At 39.4% G+C, this 11,902-nt stretch overlaps 1 protein-coding gene across 6 annotated transcripts in view; it reads left to right on the top strand.

Moving 5' to 3' along the window:
- The window catches only part of LOC147325606 (putative voltage-dependent N-type calcium channel subunit alpha-1B), a 217,353-nt gene extending 205,451 nt beyond the window's left edge, over window positions 1-11,902 (top strand). For 5 of the 6 annotated variants that reach the window (XM_086300181.1, XM_086300176.1, XM_086300177.1 and 2 more), the window contains 4 exons: window positions 1,830-1,868; window positions 4,163-4,427; window positions 7,165-7,388; window positions 9,032-11,902. In XM_086300181.1, coding sequence (XP_086156307.1) covers window positions 1,830-1,868; window positions 4,163-4,427; window positions 7,165-7,388; window positions 9,032-9,598 — 1,095 coding nt within the window. In that variant the 3' untranslated portion in view covers window positions 9,599-11,902. The remainder of the gene's footprint in view (window positions 1-1,829; window positions 1,869-4,162; window positions 4,428-7,164; window positions 7,389-9,031) is intronic. The other variant, XM_086300179.1, reaches the window with a different exon arrangement.

An 11,902-nucleotide genomic window follows, 5' to 3' on the forward strand; every position in this document is an offset into this window, starting at 1 on the left:
TATAATTTTCTTACATTTTTATGATATTTACTGTAATCACGCTCACCTACAAGAACGTCTGAGTTTTGCGTGACTGCACTAATTTGTTCATTTTTATGACATGCACTTTTTTAGCAACCATTATTAATTATTTCACTTTTGTGAGTTACAGTAGCTGCTCGTGGCTGCTGCATTTGGATGTCATGTTAAGATAAATTTTCTGTCCATCATTTCTGTGTTTCTGGATTTTTCCACCTGTCAGATCTTGTCAGTTTAGCCTTGCCGTTTGCCTGTCTGCGTTTGTGTGTCTGTCTCTGTCGTTCTGCTCTCTTCCACAACACGTAACATGTGCTTTCCTTATGTTTATGTTGCATTTTGATTTCTCACGCTCTCTCTATTTTAACAGACCAGGCTGGAGTTACTCTGTTTTTCATTTCTGTTAAGACGTTTTTGCAAAGGATCAAACCCAACAATGTGCAAGTTGATCGATTAATATTTAACACTTTTTCTAATACTTGTTTTTAGAGCAAAGATGAATCAAGTATGAGTAAATACTGCAAATGTCACATTTTTGATGCTCTTTTAATGTTTTTAAAGACACAAAATAATGTCAAATGTAGCTGGTGTACATACAGAGGTGCCGATTGCAATAGGGCTTAGTGAAGTGAAATATACATGAGTTTGTGGTAAATAAAAATACTCCAAGGAGGCAACATTACAGAAGAAGCAGCTTCTCTTGGAAGTCGCAAAGCAGAACAATGTGAACACATGATAAAGAGACAATTTTGTACACTTTTCTACTTAATTGTCTTTTAAAAGCATTTGAACACATCGAGAGCACCTTATTCTTATTGCAAAAAAATCATAAGACTGGCAGCAGATTGAGCAGAACATGTTATAAGACATTCTCATCACCCCTAAGCCTGGTTTTGAGCACCTCCCCCCTGTTAGATCCTCTCCTCCCACCTGAACACCATACGCTACTGTGAGCCACCACACATATGGGCAAAGTTAATTTCAAATTCAGGACATGATTCACACCAGCTGCAGTGCCCATCACCATGCTTATGCTCAGACCAAAGTATTCAGTGAGTTCCTACTACATCCATCTTTGAACTCAGCCTTCATTTCAGTCAGGAGTCCGGATCGCTTTGATCAAAAAGAAGATAAGATAAGTTATTCCATCTGCAATAATTTCGACTTGATGGCATGGCATGATATTGCAGCCAGAGGCAGAGAGAGCTGCAGTGAGGCCCCTATACAAAACAAAGTGGGTATCAATGACAACAGACGTGGCATTGATGTGAGATTTGCCATTTAAATGTGAAGAAGGAAAGAAAAAGTGTGTTGTCATTGAGATCAGCTGACATAGCTGATCTGGTCTCCATGGCTTGTATAAAACTAATGCTATGCCTGATATCAGCTACACACCTGTAAAGTTTGTGGCTTTATACAAATGACACATATCTGCCATTTGTTGTTTTTCCAGACAAAATCTAACCTTTTACTTTTTCAGTATTAAAAGTTTGAAAGACTTTCTATCACGTGACTGTTTCCTCCTGTCTACATACAGACAGCCGTTAAGTATTAAAATGACTAAAAACCACATTTTGTGGTAGTTTCCATACAGTCGATGTCTCTGTCTGGTAATGATGACACATGTGTGCGTTGACAAGCAGGATGAACACATTGTTGGTTTTGGTCTTTTCATTGACAGAAATATAAGGCAGAATATCAACTGACTCATCCTTCTTCAGATTCTGCTCTCCTTTTCTGTCTTCCCTTTCTCCTGATTTCGATGCTCACTGCTAATGTTTTGCCCACCTCCTCTTGTGTGTGCTGTCTGATAGCGGAGCCACCCTCGCCACGCCCCTGGGACCCACCTGGCAGTATGTACCACCTGTTGTGCCACACCTCTCTTTCTTCTCCTCTCTCCTCCTCTTGTCCACACCCTCTTCTTTTTCTTCTTTTCTCATGTCTGTTTACCTCCATGTGCTCCTCTCATCACAGGAGTTCACACCCTCCCCACCATCATTGATAAAATGACCCCCCACCTCACAGTTTAATAACTGCTCATCCCATTAGACTGTTCATAGACACAGTAGACACATTAAAACCCAGTATTAGCCGTTAAACATACCCAGAAAAAGCATTTGTATGTATGTTTAACTGAGGTATGTCAAGCACTCTGTCCTGCTTTTCAGTATTTGTTACAGCAGTACAGTACTACACTTTGGTAAAAATGGGTGTATGTATGTAAGTGTTGTTATCTAGTGTGTAGTTTTTGCTTGTGAGTTAGTGTGATCTTTAAAAAAGAAACACAAGGTTGAGACAGTACTGCTGCTTTTCTGCTATCTAAAAGGTTTTCTTTTTAAAACCTTCTCCAACTTTATCTGTCATTTGTTGTCATGTTTGGTCTTAAAATCTTATTTTTCCAGACAAAATCGAATCTTTTATAGCCTCTTAGTTGAAGGCATGTTCTCTGTTAAAAGACAGAAAACCTTTCTATCACATCACTGTTTCTTCCAGTGGTGTGAATAGAGACAGGAAGAATTGAGAGATTATACCACTAATCTAAGAGGTAAGATTTTAAGACTGTGGACTAGATAAACTGACTTGGTAATATGATTTAGATTTTATTTTGTTGGCAGTGTTGTGATATTGTTGTGTGACTGTTGCTACAGGCTAGACTGTGAGGTAGGAACAAAAAGAACAGCACGTCCAACCTATTCCTGCCTGTGAAAGCAGCAACCAATGTACAAAAAAATAAAGAAGAAATGAAAGAAAAAAACGTTTATCCACCAACCGTGTTTATCTGTTTTTAGTGGGCTTACAGTATGATTAAAGACAATGTTTTTGATTGGCTAAAATAATTAAATAAAATCTACACAGTAACCAGCAGGTGGGGTTGTAACTCAGCTGCTGTTCCAGCTTCCTATCACACAAGTTACCTGGTAGCTGTACTGGTCAGTAAGGTAAGACTTTGTTGGAGAGAGTGTCACTGTCCTCCAGGCATTTATTCAAAGTACTTCAGGGAAAATAAAGGATGACTGTGCAAATTTAAAGCAACACACCTCTATATAATTCTGCTTTAAACACTACATATTATAGGCTGTCTGGTAAAAAAATAATGGCTCCCTAAGCAGCTAATGAGCCTATTTTCTCAGGCGCTGGTACGGTAGACCCAAAACAGAGCAAAAAGGAAAATTATTTTAATCAGGCAGACACAGACATAAATACTTATAATACTAATGTCTCTGTAAAGTTAATCACAACTACTGATACATCAGTACTGTGTTTCCAGCATGTTTTGGTTGAATGTAGCACAGGTAAACTATCTTTGGGTGTACATGGCCATATTTTGGCAAAATATGAGTGTCTGGATCATCTTCACATGGATGTGAGTAATTAGATTAAGATATAGCTGTTGGTTGGAATGTCTGTTTTCAATGGGGAGTAAAGCAAAGCAACAAGCAACTAAATTTTAGGCCTGATGGCTAAAAACGATACAATAAGTTGTCACTTGGGCACTGGGTATTCACAATGTAGTGGAATTTAAAAACAGTGGATAATAAACAAAAGCACAAGCACAAGACGCTGTAATTAGCTAGTTACAGTTATTGACTTTCTCATCTCCTCTATACAGGCATTTCTAACATAATTCATTTACAAAAAGAGACAAAGCACCATGAAAAAGTCAAGCTGTACAAACAAAATCACTTTTTCCCAGATATAATCCTGATCATAAATTTCTTTAGCCACAATAATACAGAGTAACTTGATATTTTGACAGCCCAAGCTGCCACAACCTTAATTTGAGGCTAACCTTGTAGTAATTGACTCATTATTTACATTCTTTGTAAAGTTCGATGTACCCTCTTGGGAAAAGAATAAAATGCCACAAAGCCAGTGTCACCACCCCCACCTTTTCTTTGTTCACTAACAGAGTTGCTAGTGAAGTCCAGTAGCTTCAAGTTGTGTGACAGATTTTTGTTCCTTCTTGTTAATTTTTTTAACATCTGTGCTTTGAGTAGATGGGATCGAATGTCAGCCTTTAAACAAAAGGCTGTCTCATTGTGTGTTGTGCATATTTTTGGTGATTACTAAAATTGATTTGGGTAAAAACAACTACTTCCAGCTTCACGCGCTCTAGTCTCATAACACACCTGTCTTCCCTTCTCAGCCGATTGTGGACCTCAGTCCAATAAAGCGCTCAGCATCCTCGCTGACACCACAGCACTATTACCAGGATGTCGGGCTGAAGGACTATGACCTGGAACGCCCCGGTCAGGCTCAGTCCTCTGGAGGGATGGGCCAGGTCCAGGGCCAAGACAGAGCCCACCACCATCACCACCATCACCGCTGCCATAGACGCAGGGATAAGGACAAAGACAAGAAGCAGAAGTCTCTGGATAGAGCTGCATCAGTGCAGCCATCCAGCACCGTTGGTGAGGCATTCTTATTATATGCAGTGTTGGTCAAGTTACTTGAAAAAAGTAATCAGTAACTAATTACTGATTACTTCCCCCAAAAAGTAATCCCGTTACTTTACTGATTACTTATTTTCAAAAGTAATTAATTACTTAGTTACTTAGTTACTTTTTAAAAACACGATTTACAACCTGAATAGGTGATAAAGCGATAGATCTTTCAGCCCAATTCTACTTTTTCTACATAATCCATCATACAGAATGTAATCAAATGGAAAAGTCCCTTTTTAAAACTTGTTTTATTAGTTTTAATCTTTTAACTTTATGCATCAAGCAAAAATTTAATTATATGCAACATTCTCTGACTGGAAGAAATTAGTTTAACATTTAAACCTATTTTCTGCACATTCCAGCACATAAAATAAAATATTTTTTGTGTTTACACTCACTCTTTCAAATAGATGCAAGTAAAACACAGCAGAAAATAAATAAAGTCAAAGACTCAGCGGTCCTGTTGCTCTATTTTCACCTGTAAAGCAGGAGCAGGGTAGGCGGAGGTTTACCCTGGTGCAGGTGTGCCGCGGTCAGTTGAAGAATCCGCGAGTTTCTCTGTGAATTTCCCATTACGTCGTTGTGCACTGGTGCTTGCTTGGAAGTTTAGGGGTTTTTTTCGCTGTAAAAAGAAGTTTTCTTCCCACGCACAATGGACGCTAATGTTTTTGTCACTTTTTATGGAATCAAACTCAAAGTAAGGTCAGTACTTCCACGCTTTAAACGCTGCACGCTCATACTCTCTCCCGCACTCGATATATTATCCATTGTTGATCTGCACACAGCTGTTGTCACGAACTTCGCACTCGCTTAAGTCACTGTCGTGAGACATTCTCGCACGAAAATCACGGTTTTAGTAACGCAGTAACGCAGCGTTCCTACGGGAAAGTAACGGTAATCTAATTACTGTTTTTGCAATAGTAATCCCTTACTTTACTCGTTACTTGAAAAGAGTAATCGGATTACAGCCCATCTCTGATTATATGATTAGTAAAGATTTTTGATTTATAATGTACAGCACATAATAACAAAAGAGAACTCTTTAAAAATGTCTCGACCCATCATTCAATTCAGTAAACATAATTCTATAGCCACAGTTGTACTTTTACTGAACTGAAACTCCTCTTATAAAGCATTTCAATTCAATTTTATAAAGATCCAAATCACAACATCAGTGTCATCAACACCCTTTGTATTGTAAGGTTGGGACAATACAATAATACAGAGAAAACTCCAACAATCAGCCAATGCCTTGTCAGAACCAGGCTTTAGGAGGGGCAGCTGTCTGCTGCGACCTGTTTTGGGTGACAAAATCTGTGTTTATCCTCAGTCAACAGAAATAAAATATTTCTCTTGTGATGTCAAAACATAAAGAAAACTTTTATAGTTCAATATCTCAATCAGGTATTTAACAGCAAGAACCAACCAGTCTCTACTAAAAACACATTCATTTTGTGAAACAATGAAAAGTACCCATATATAACAGCAGTAAACTGAACAAAAGGTCAGAATTTGCAGCCACTGGTTTCTTAATTATGAACATTTGAAAAAAAACTATTTTTTGCAGTTTGTGATGGATTACAGAACACGAAACATTTTGGTAAGAAGATGGATGTGTGCTGTTAGATGGATTACAAAGACATTTATCGCAGATGTTTATGATATCTAAGATCCCCTGATTTTTCCTCTACCAGCTACCGGCTGACTGATATCTAGACAGACATTTTTAGCTGTCAAACTGCCTGCATCACACTTCCTTAGTTAGGTTTTGCACAAAGAATATTTTTTTTACTGTTTTTATGTATTAAATTGTCCTCTTTCTTGGATAACTTTAGATCTTTCGGCACATCCTATAAAACTTACCTACAACACTAATGTTCAGTAGATACACTGACTATTTAAGAGTGTTGAATGATTGATTAATTAGTTAGCTTTTAATCTACAAGGAGACTATTTTAATACCAGAACTTGGCATCACTTCAATAGAGAAACAGATAGCAATCCAAACTTTTCCTTTCAGGCATTGCTGCTGAAATTCTTCATAGGATTAAAGTTCCATGATCGGGTTATGTAGGTGAAGGGTTTTCTGCAGTGCTTCAGTCAGGAGTTTCTCATGTCAGTCTTTCCATATGATTAGACGAATTTTGCTGGGGATTTCTTTTTCTGTCTGTACCTTAGCACTTCATAAAGGTCTCCTGTGAATGCTCTGTTCCAAAACCTTACAAATTGAATTGTATATTAATGTGAAAGCTTGACTTTTTCTTTTTCTTTCATTGATTAAAACAAACAAACAAAAAAGAAAATCTCAGCTGCTGCTCTCTTTTTTGGACCATTCTTTGTAAACCCTAGAAATTCCCAAATTCAGTGTGGAATAGTGGGCTGCTCAAATGTCCGAGCTTCTCACCCTTTGCAGGAAACTCATTTCTGCTGCTTGTATCCACAGTTTCATTCTTTCAGTCCTCATTCATTCTATGCTCATGACTATAGGTGGGGGTAGGAATGTAGATTGAATAGTAACTCAACAGGGTCGTTTTTATGCTCATCTCTCTCTTCACCACAATGTATTGGCAAGTTTCACCAATCCATCTTTCAATCTTGTCTTTTTAACTTTGTGAACAAGACCCCAAGATACTGTTATCCAGTAGGATAATATAATAATCAGATAACTTTATTTATATACAATTTTGATGGTACCATCCTCCAGATTCATTTACCGATCCCTCAGCTGAAGGACTGTCCAGAGAGCGAGCAAGGGAACGGGACCGCAGTCGGCCTCATGAGAGGAGGCACCACTCCTCAGCGGGAGAGAAGCAGCGCTACTATTCCTGTGAGCGTTACGGCAGCAGAGAGCAGAGCCACACCAAGTCAGCTGGTCCCAGCCGATCCACGTCTCCAGGAGAGGGACAGGACTCTGGTTTCCTCAGACAGGTGAGTTACCTGCCAAACTGTATGTGGCTTAGTGATTAACAGCTTGCTTGTTATGCAGTCTGTATGTATTCAAACAGTGGCCTGACTTACAGCTTAGTCAATCTACATCCACATTTGCATCAACACCCATTTAAATTGCAGTTTTGAGCTTAATCAACAATGAAAGCCTCTAGATTTGTTTAATAATTTGATGTTTAAGTTTTTCAAAAAAATCTTTTTGAGTGATCGCGCTGTATGAGGAATGATCAGTAAGTTCTGGGAAGAGTTCCATCAAAACCTGATTTGGGCAATCTCCCATTAAAGTTCATCCTCTCAGGCATGTTCAGATCTTCTCCAGAATGGCGGATATTTATAGATCTCTCCGTGGAAGTCCTCTCTTCGCTGTGTTTAGAAAGAAAGAAAGTGTACTTTATTGATCCCCGTGGGGAAATTCCTCTCTGCATTTAACCCATTCACTCAGTGAAGCAGTGGGCAGCCATTGGGCGCCCGGGGAGCAGTGTGTAGGGACGGTACCTTGCTCAGGGGTACCTCAGGGTAGCTGTTCAGGGGAATCGAACCCCGACCTTCCAATCATGGGGCCACCACTCTACCTACTGAGCTATCCCTGCCCAATTTACAATTTACAGAGAGCAGACAACAACTCTCTGATCATGAAAGGTGTGTTTCCAACTATAACCAGGCACTTTTCAGCAGTATTCAGTTAAGCTGTCCACAGTATCTAAGTCCATGTCATCCGAGGAATGAGTTTGAGAGCATGTTCATACTTTTTTTTTTTTTTTAGCCAACATTCATCAGGTTGTGCACCATCCCAAAGGAAGTCCTAAACCGTTGAGTAGAAGGCAGTTGTAATTCTTTTTAGGTTCATGAAGATGTTCCACCTTTAATCTGAGAGGCTTCAGTTTTAAAAAAGTTTTTCACCTTTATGGTGGTCCTGAGATCGCATTACAGGCATTTAGCCCCCAGTTACACCTTGGTCCACATGACCTTAATAACTCAATTGATTGCAAGGTGGGGCAGTAGTGCCTCAAAGAATTCACACCTTGGCTCATGTGACTATAATGACCAATTCCTTGGTTCATGTGACTCATATGATGACAGAATGGGTCAGTGACTCTAAGGACCACCTTCAAAGGGACAACCCCACTAGGGTTTAATATGGTAGCACTGAAAGGTCACATGGACTGCAACTTAAGAAAACACCAGCAAACAGAAAAATGCTGCAAACGCACACAAAACACAACGAAAACACAAAAAAAATGCTGCAAAAACTGAAATGTTTTGGTTTCTGTCACTTCCCCATCTGGTCCATCTCATTATTGTGTCCCCAGAAACACCTCTGGTGGGGGTTTTTTTCTTAAAAGGCTATTATGCTTTTATGCAAATCAGTCCTAATTAATGGTTTCAGCTTGGACCTCCCTTGTGTCTGCAACTACAGCAACAAACCTGCTGCCTTCTCATAGTAACATTGGTCTGTATATTTGTGCCCATGTGGCTTATTGTGCTTTTAGATAACATAAAGAAGGGATGTCTTTACAGGATGTATGGACAGGTGAACAAATAACAAACATTAAAACTAAAAAAAAAGGATTAATCCTTCAAAGTCGCTGTTGTGCAACTAAATCATTCAGTCTTTCCTTTCTCAGCATGGCGGCAGTGTGGTTAAATCTGGCCACGGGACACTTCCATCTGGTTCAAGCACACCGGGTCGTGGTCGCAGGCAGCTCCCCCAGACGCCCCTCACCCCTCGTCCCGCTGTGGCCTACAAGACTACCAACCCCTCCAATCTCCCATCCAGTGCCATCATGGCTACAACAGGGCACCAGACTCGCTTCAGCCGTGGTCTTTCAGAGCATGATCGCTTACTCGGAGCCCACGAGGAGTCCCCAATACCAATTACTCGAATTGGGTCTGACCCTAATTTAAACCGGCAGCAGCAGGACTCGTCTCAGAAGGCTCTCCTTGATGAGGAGGACTTCCAGGATGCTTTAAGCAGCCAAGGAGGAGGCCGCTCTGCCAGAACTGCTGCCTCCTCTACAGCCTCCGCATCTCACCCAACTACTGCTACACCCGTCACAGCACCCACCACACAGGGCCGAGCAGTGGTCATGCCTAATGGGTACCACTTCACTCTTGGGGTCAACTCTTCGTCTGGGCCTGGGAATAGAGGAGCAGGAAGTCTCAGGGAGAGGGAGGAGGATGACTGGTGCTAACGTGGCAGAAAATTTTAGAAAGCCTGCTGTTAGCTAGAATGGGGCAGCTCATGAGTGCTGCTCAGCGCTCAGGTCAGGAGCTGGTACAACAGGAGGCCAGGCGACTGATACAGAAGAAAACACGATGAGGGAAAGTCAGTGGAAAGCGCTCTGAGAGGGGATCAGAAATAATTACAGCTTTTTAGTGTTACTGTCTTTTTAATATATCAACCACTTTCAAGAGAAAAACACTGACTTTTTCTAACCCCTTTACTTGCACTGGAATTAGCGCACATGTGGAGGCTCTCAAGTATTTTGCCTTGGCCAGTATATTCAGTGGAGAAGAAGACAAAAGCCAAAATATCCCTGTTGTTTGTGCTTTAGACTGATGCTCATCCCCGGCATTGATATGACTGCCCACACCACACTTTTTATTGCTGTATGTCTTATTTTGTTACCAAATTTCTCTCTCTTGCTTTCTCCTGGTTTGTTTCTTTATTGTATTGCAGCACATCTTTACCAGAGCAGATTAGGAAAGCTTTTTGTTTTTAATGTATGTCTTAAAATTCTGTCATAACACCCAGTAAACACAAGAGTCACACAATGACTTAAGATAAGACCAGAGTTGAGTTTTTAGAATCCCACTTTTGTAAAATCTCCCAGATGTAATTTTGTGAGAGCACATAGGGACTAGAACAACTCGTTTTTGACATTAAGTGGCTAACTACTAAGTGCCTCTTTTACCACAATGTATTAAAATGGAGCCTGACTTTGGGTCAGTGGAGGTTGGGTGTAGCTAAAAAAACGCAAAAGCAAAAACAAAAAAAACGTGGTCAGAACAAAACTTGTGTTTGAATCTGGGTTGAAAGCAAAAAATCAAAAACAAAACAAAACATTTCTTTTGTGATGAATCTTTTCGTAGGAAGATTAAAATTAGAGATCCAAAGTGTAGTGCATGCCAGGGTTGTCAAAATAGTGTCTGTACTTTTGCCTGAGGGTGTGTGGTAAGCATTTGCCTTTCTCTTTCAGATATACTGCCAGACATTTGGTAGAAAACATTCTCTGAATGAGGGGAAAAGTGCCATTTTTTTTTATGATTTTCTGAACATGAATCTCACATCCAGACAAATCTGCCTCCTCAAGCAAATCCCTTCTTGGCCATATTTGCCCAAATTTCACGGGTTTCCTATCTTCTAATCTTTCCTCAGACAAAGTTTTGCGCGAGGGTACCTGTGTGCGTATTTATAGGTACAATAAAGAGTTGTGTTGTTGCTGCTGACTGTTGACTTAAAGTAGGGCTATGCAACAAGACGACACTTCATCCGCCCTGTAGCTTTACCCTCTGGAAACTCCAGATTCAGGCTTTAGTGTGACTGTGACCAAATTTTACATTCATGTGTGAAGAGCTGTAAATTGTAAATGTATCATATGTGTACAGTTAACTGACAACACACACTAAAGGCACGAATGGTATCCAAGTGGATATAAGTGAATTCACAGGGCATTTTTGAGGTTTGCAAGTTGACTGCACGACGCCTACTCAGATAGAACCACCCAAAATATAAAACTGTGTTCTTCTCTTTCCAGACTTGGGTCAAGTTGTATTTTTAAATAATTGTAGTGGTTTTTAAACTTGCTGGGAGAGCCAGATTCTTCAGATTGTTAATGAAGTGGTTTTATGTCACTCAAAAGTGAGAGCTGAACCAGACCTGTACCAACTCCTCTGAATCTTTACCTCTTCCAACTGGGCAGGGTATAAATCCTCACAGAATAAGGCTTGCAATACTCTATTTTCTTTACAGTCAACAAATTTCAAACCAAAACTCAGTTCTTTCTGTGCTTTATTAGCCTGAAGCCCATTTATACAACTAGCAATGGCAACCTTTCTGAATAGATAACAAAATATAATTTTATAAATTTCATATCTTACATTTTGTGTTTGTAGAGTATTTTTTTCAATTATTTTTTTAAACTTAGTTACTGTAGACTTTAGAAATGTTTTTCAACTTAAAAACTACTTGGGTTGGTGCTAGTAATTTGTTGGCAAACATTTCCAGCTCTATATTGATCTTTAGAAAGTTAAAAAGTGCATATAAAATTAGTGCAAATGTAATCTCAAAACCTTCTTGAAAACTAATATTGAAAAATCTCTGTTGCAATGACTTTGGAGCTTTCTGATGAAAAGGATAACCAGCCTGACATTTCCTGTTCTGTCATCTCATTTTTATATTTCACTATAATTTTTTTGAATATTAAAACATATATAAATAATGTAAGAATATATTAAAGAATATATAAAATGCAGAATATTAATATTAAAAGAAT

The sequence above is a fragment of the Aulonocara sp. 'chitande type north' Nkhata Bay genome, linkage group LG7 (genome assembly GCF_057382095.1).
Source record: "Aulonocara sp. 'chitande type north' Nkhata Bay isolate Kocher_YH1m ecotype deep benthic linkage group LG7, A_spYH_male_GT1.1, whole genome shotgun sequence".
Lineage (NCBI taxonomy): Eukaryota > Metazoa > Chordata > Actinopteri > Cichliformes > Cichlidae > Aulonocara > Aulonocara sp. 'chitande type north' Nkhata Bay.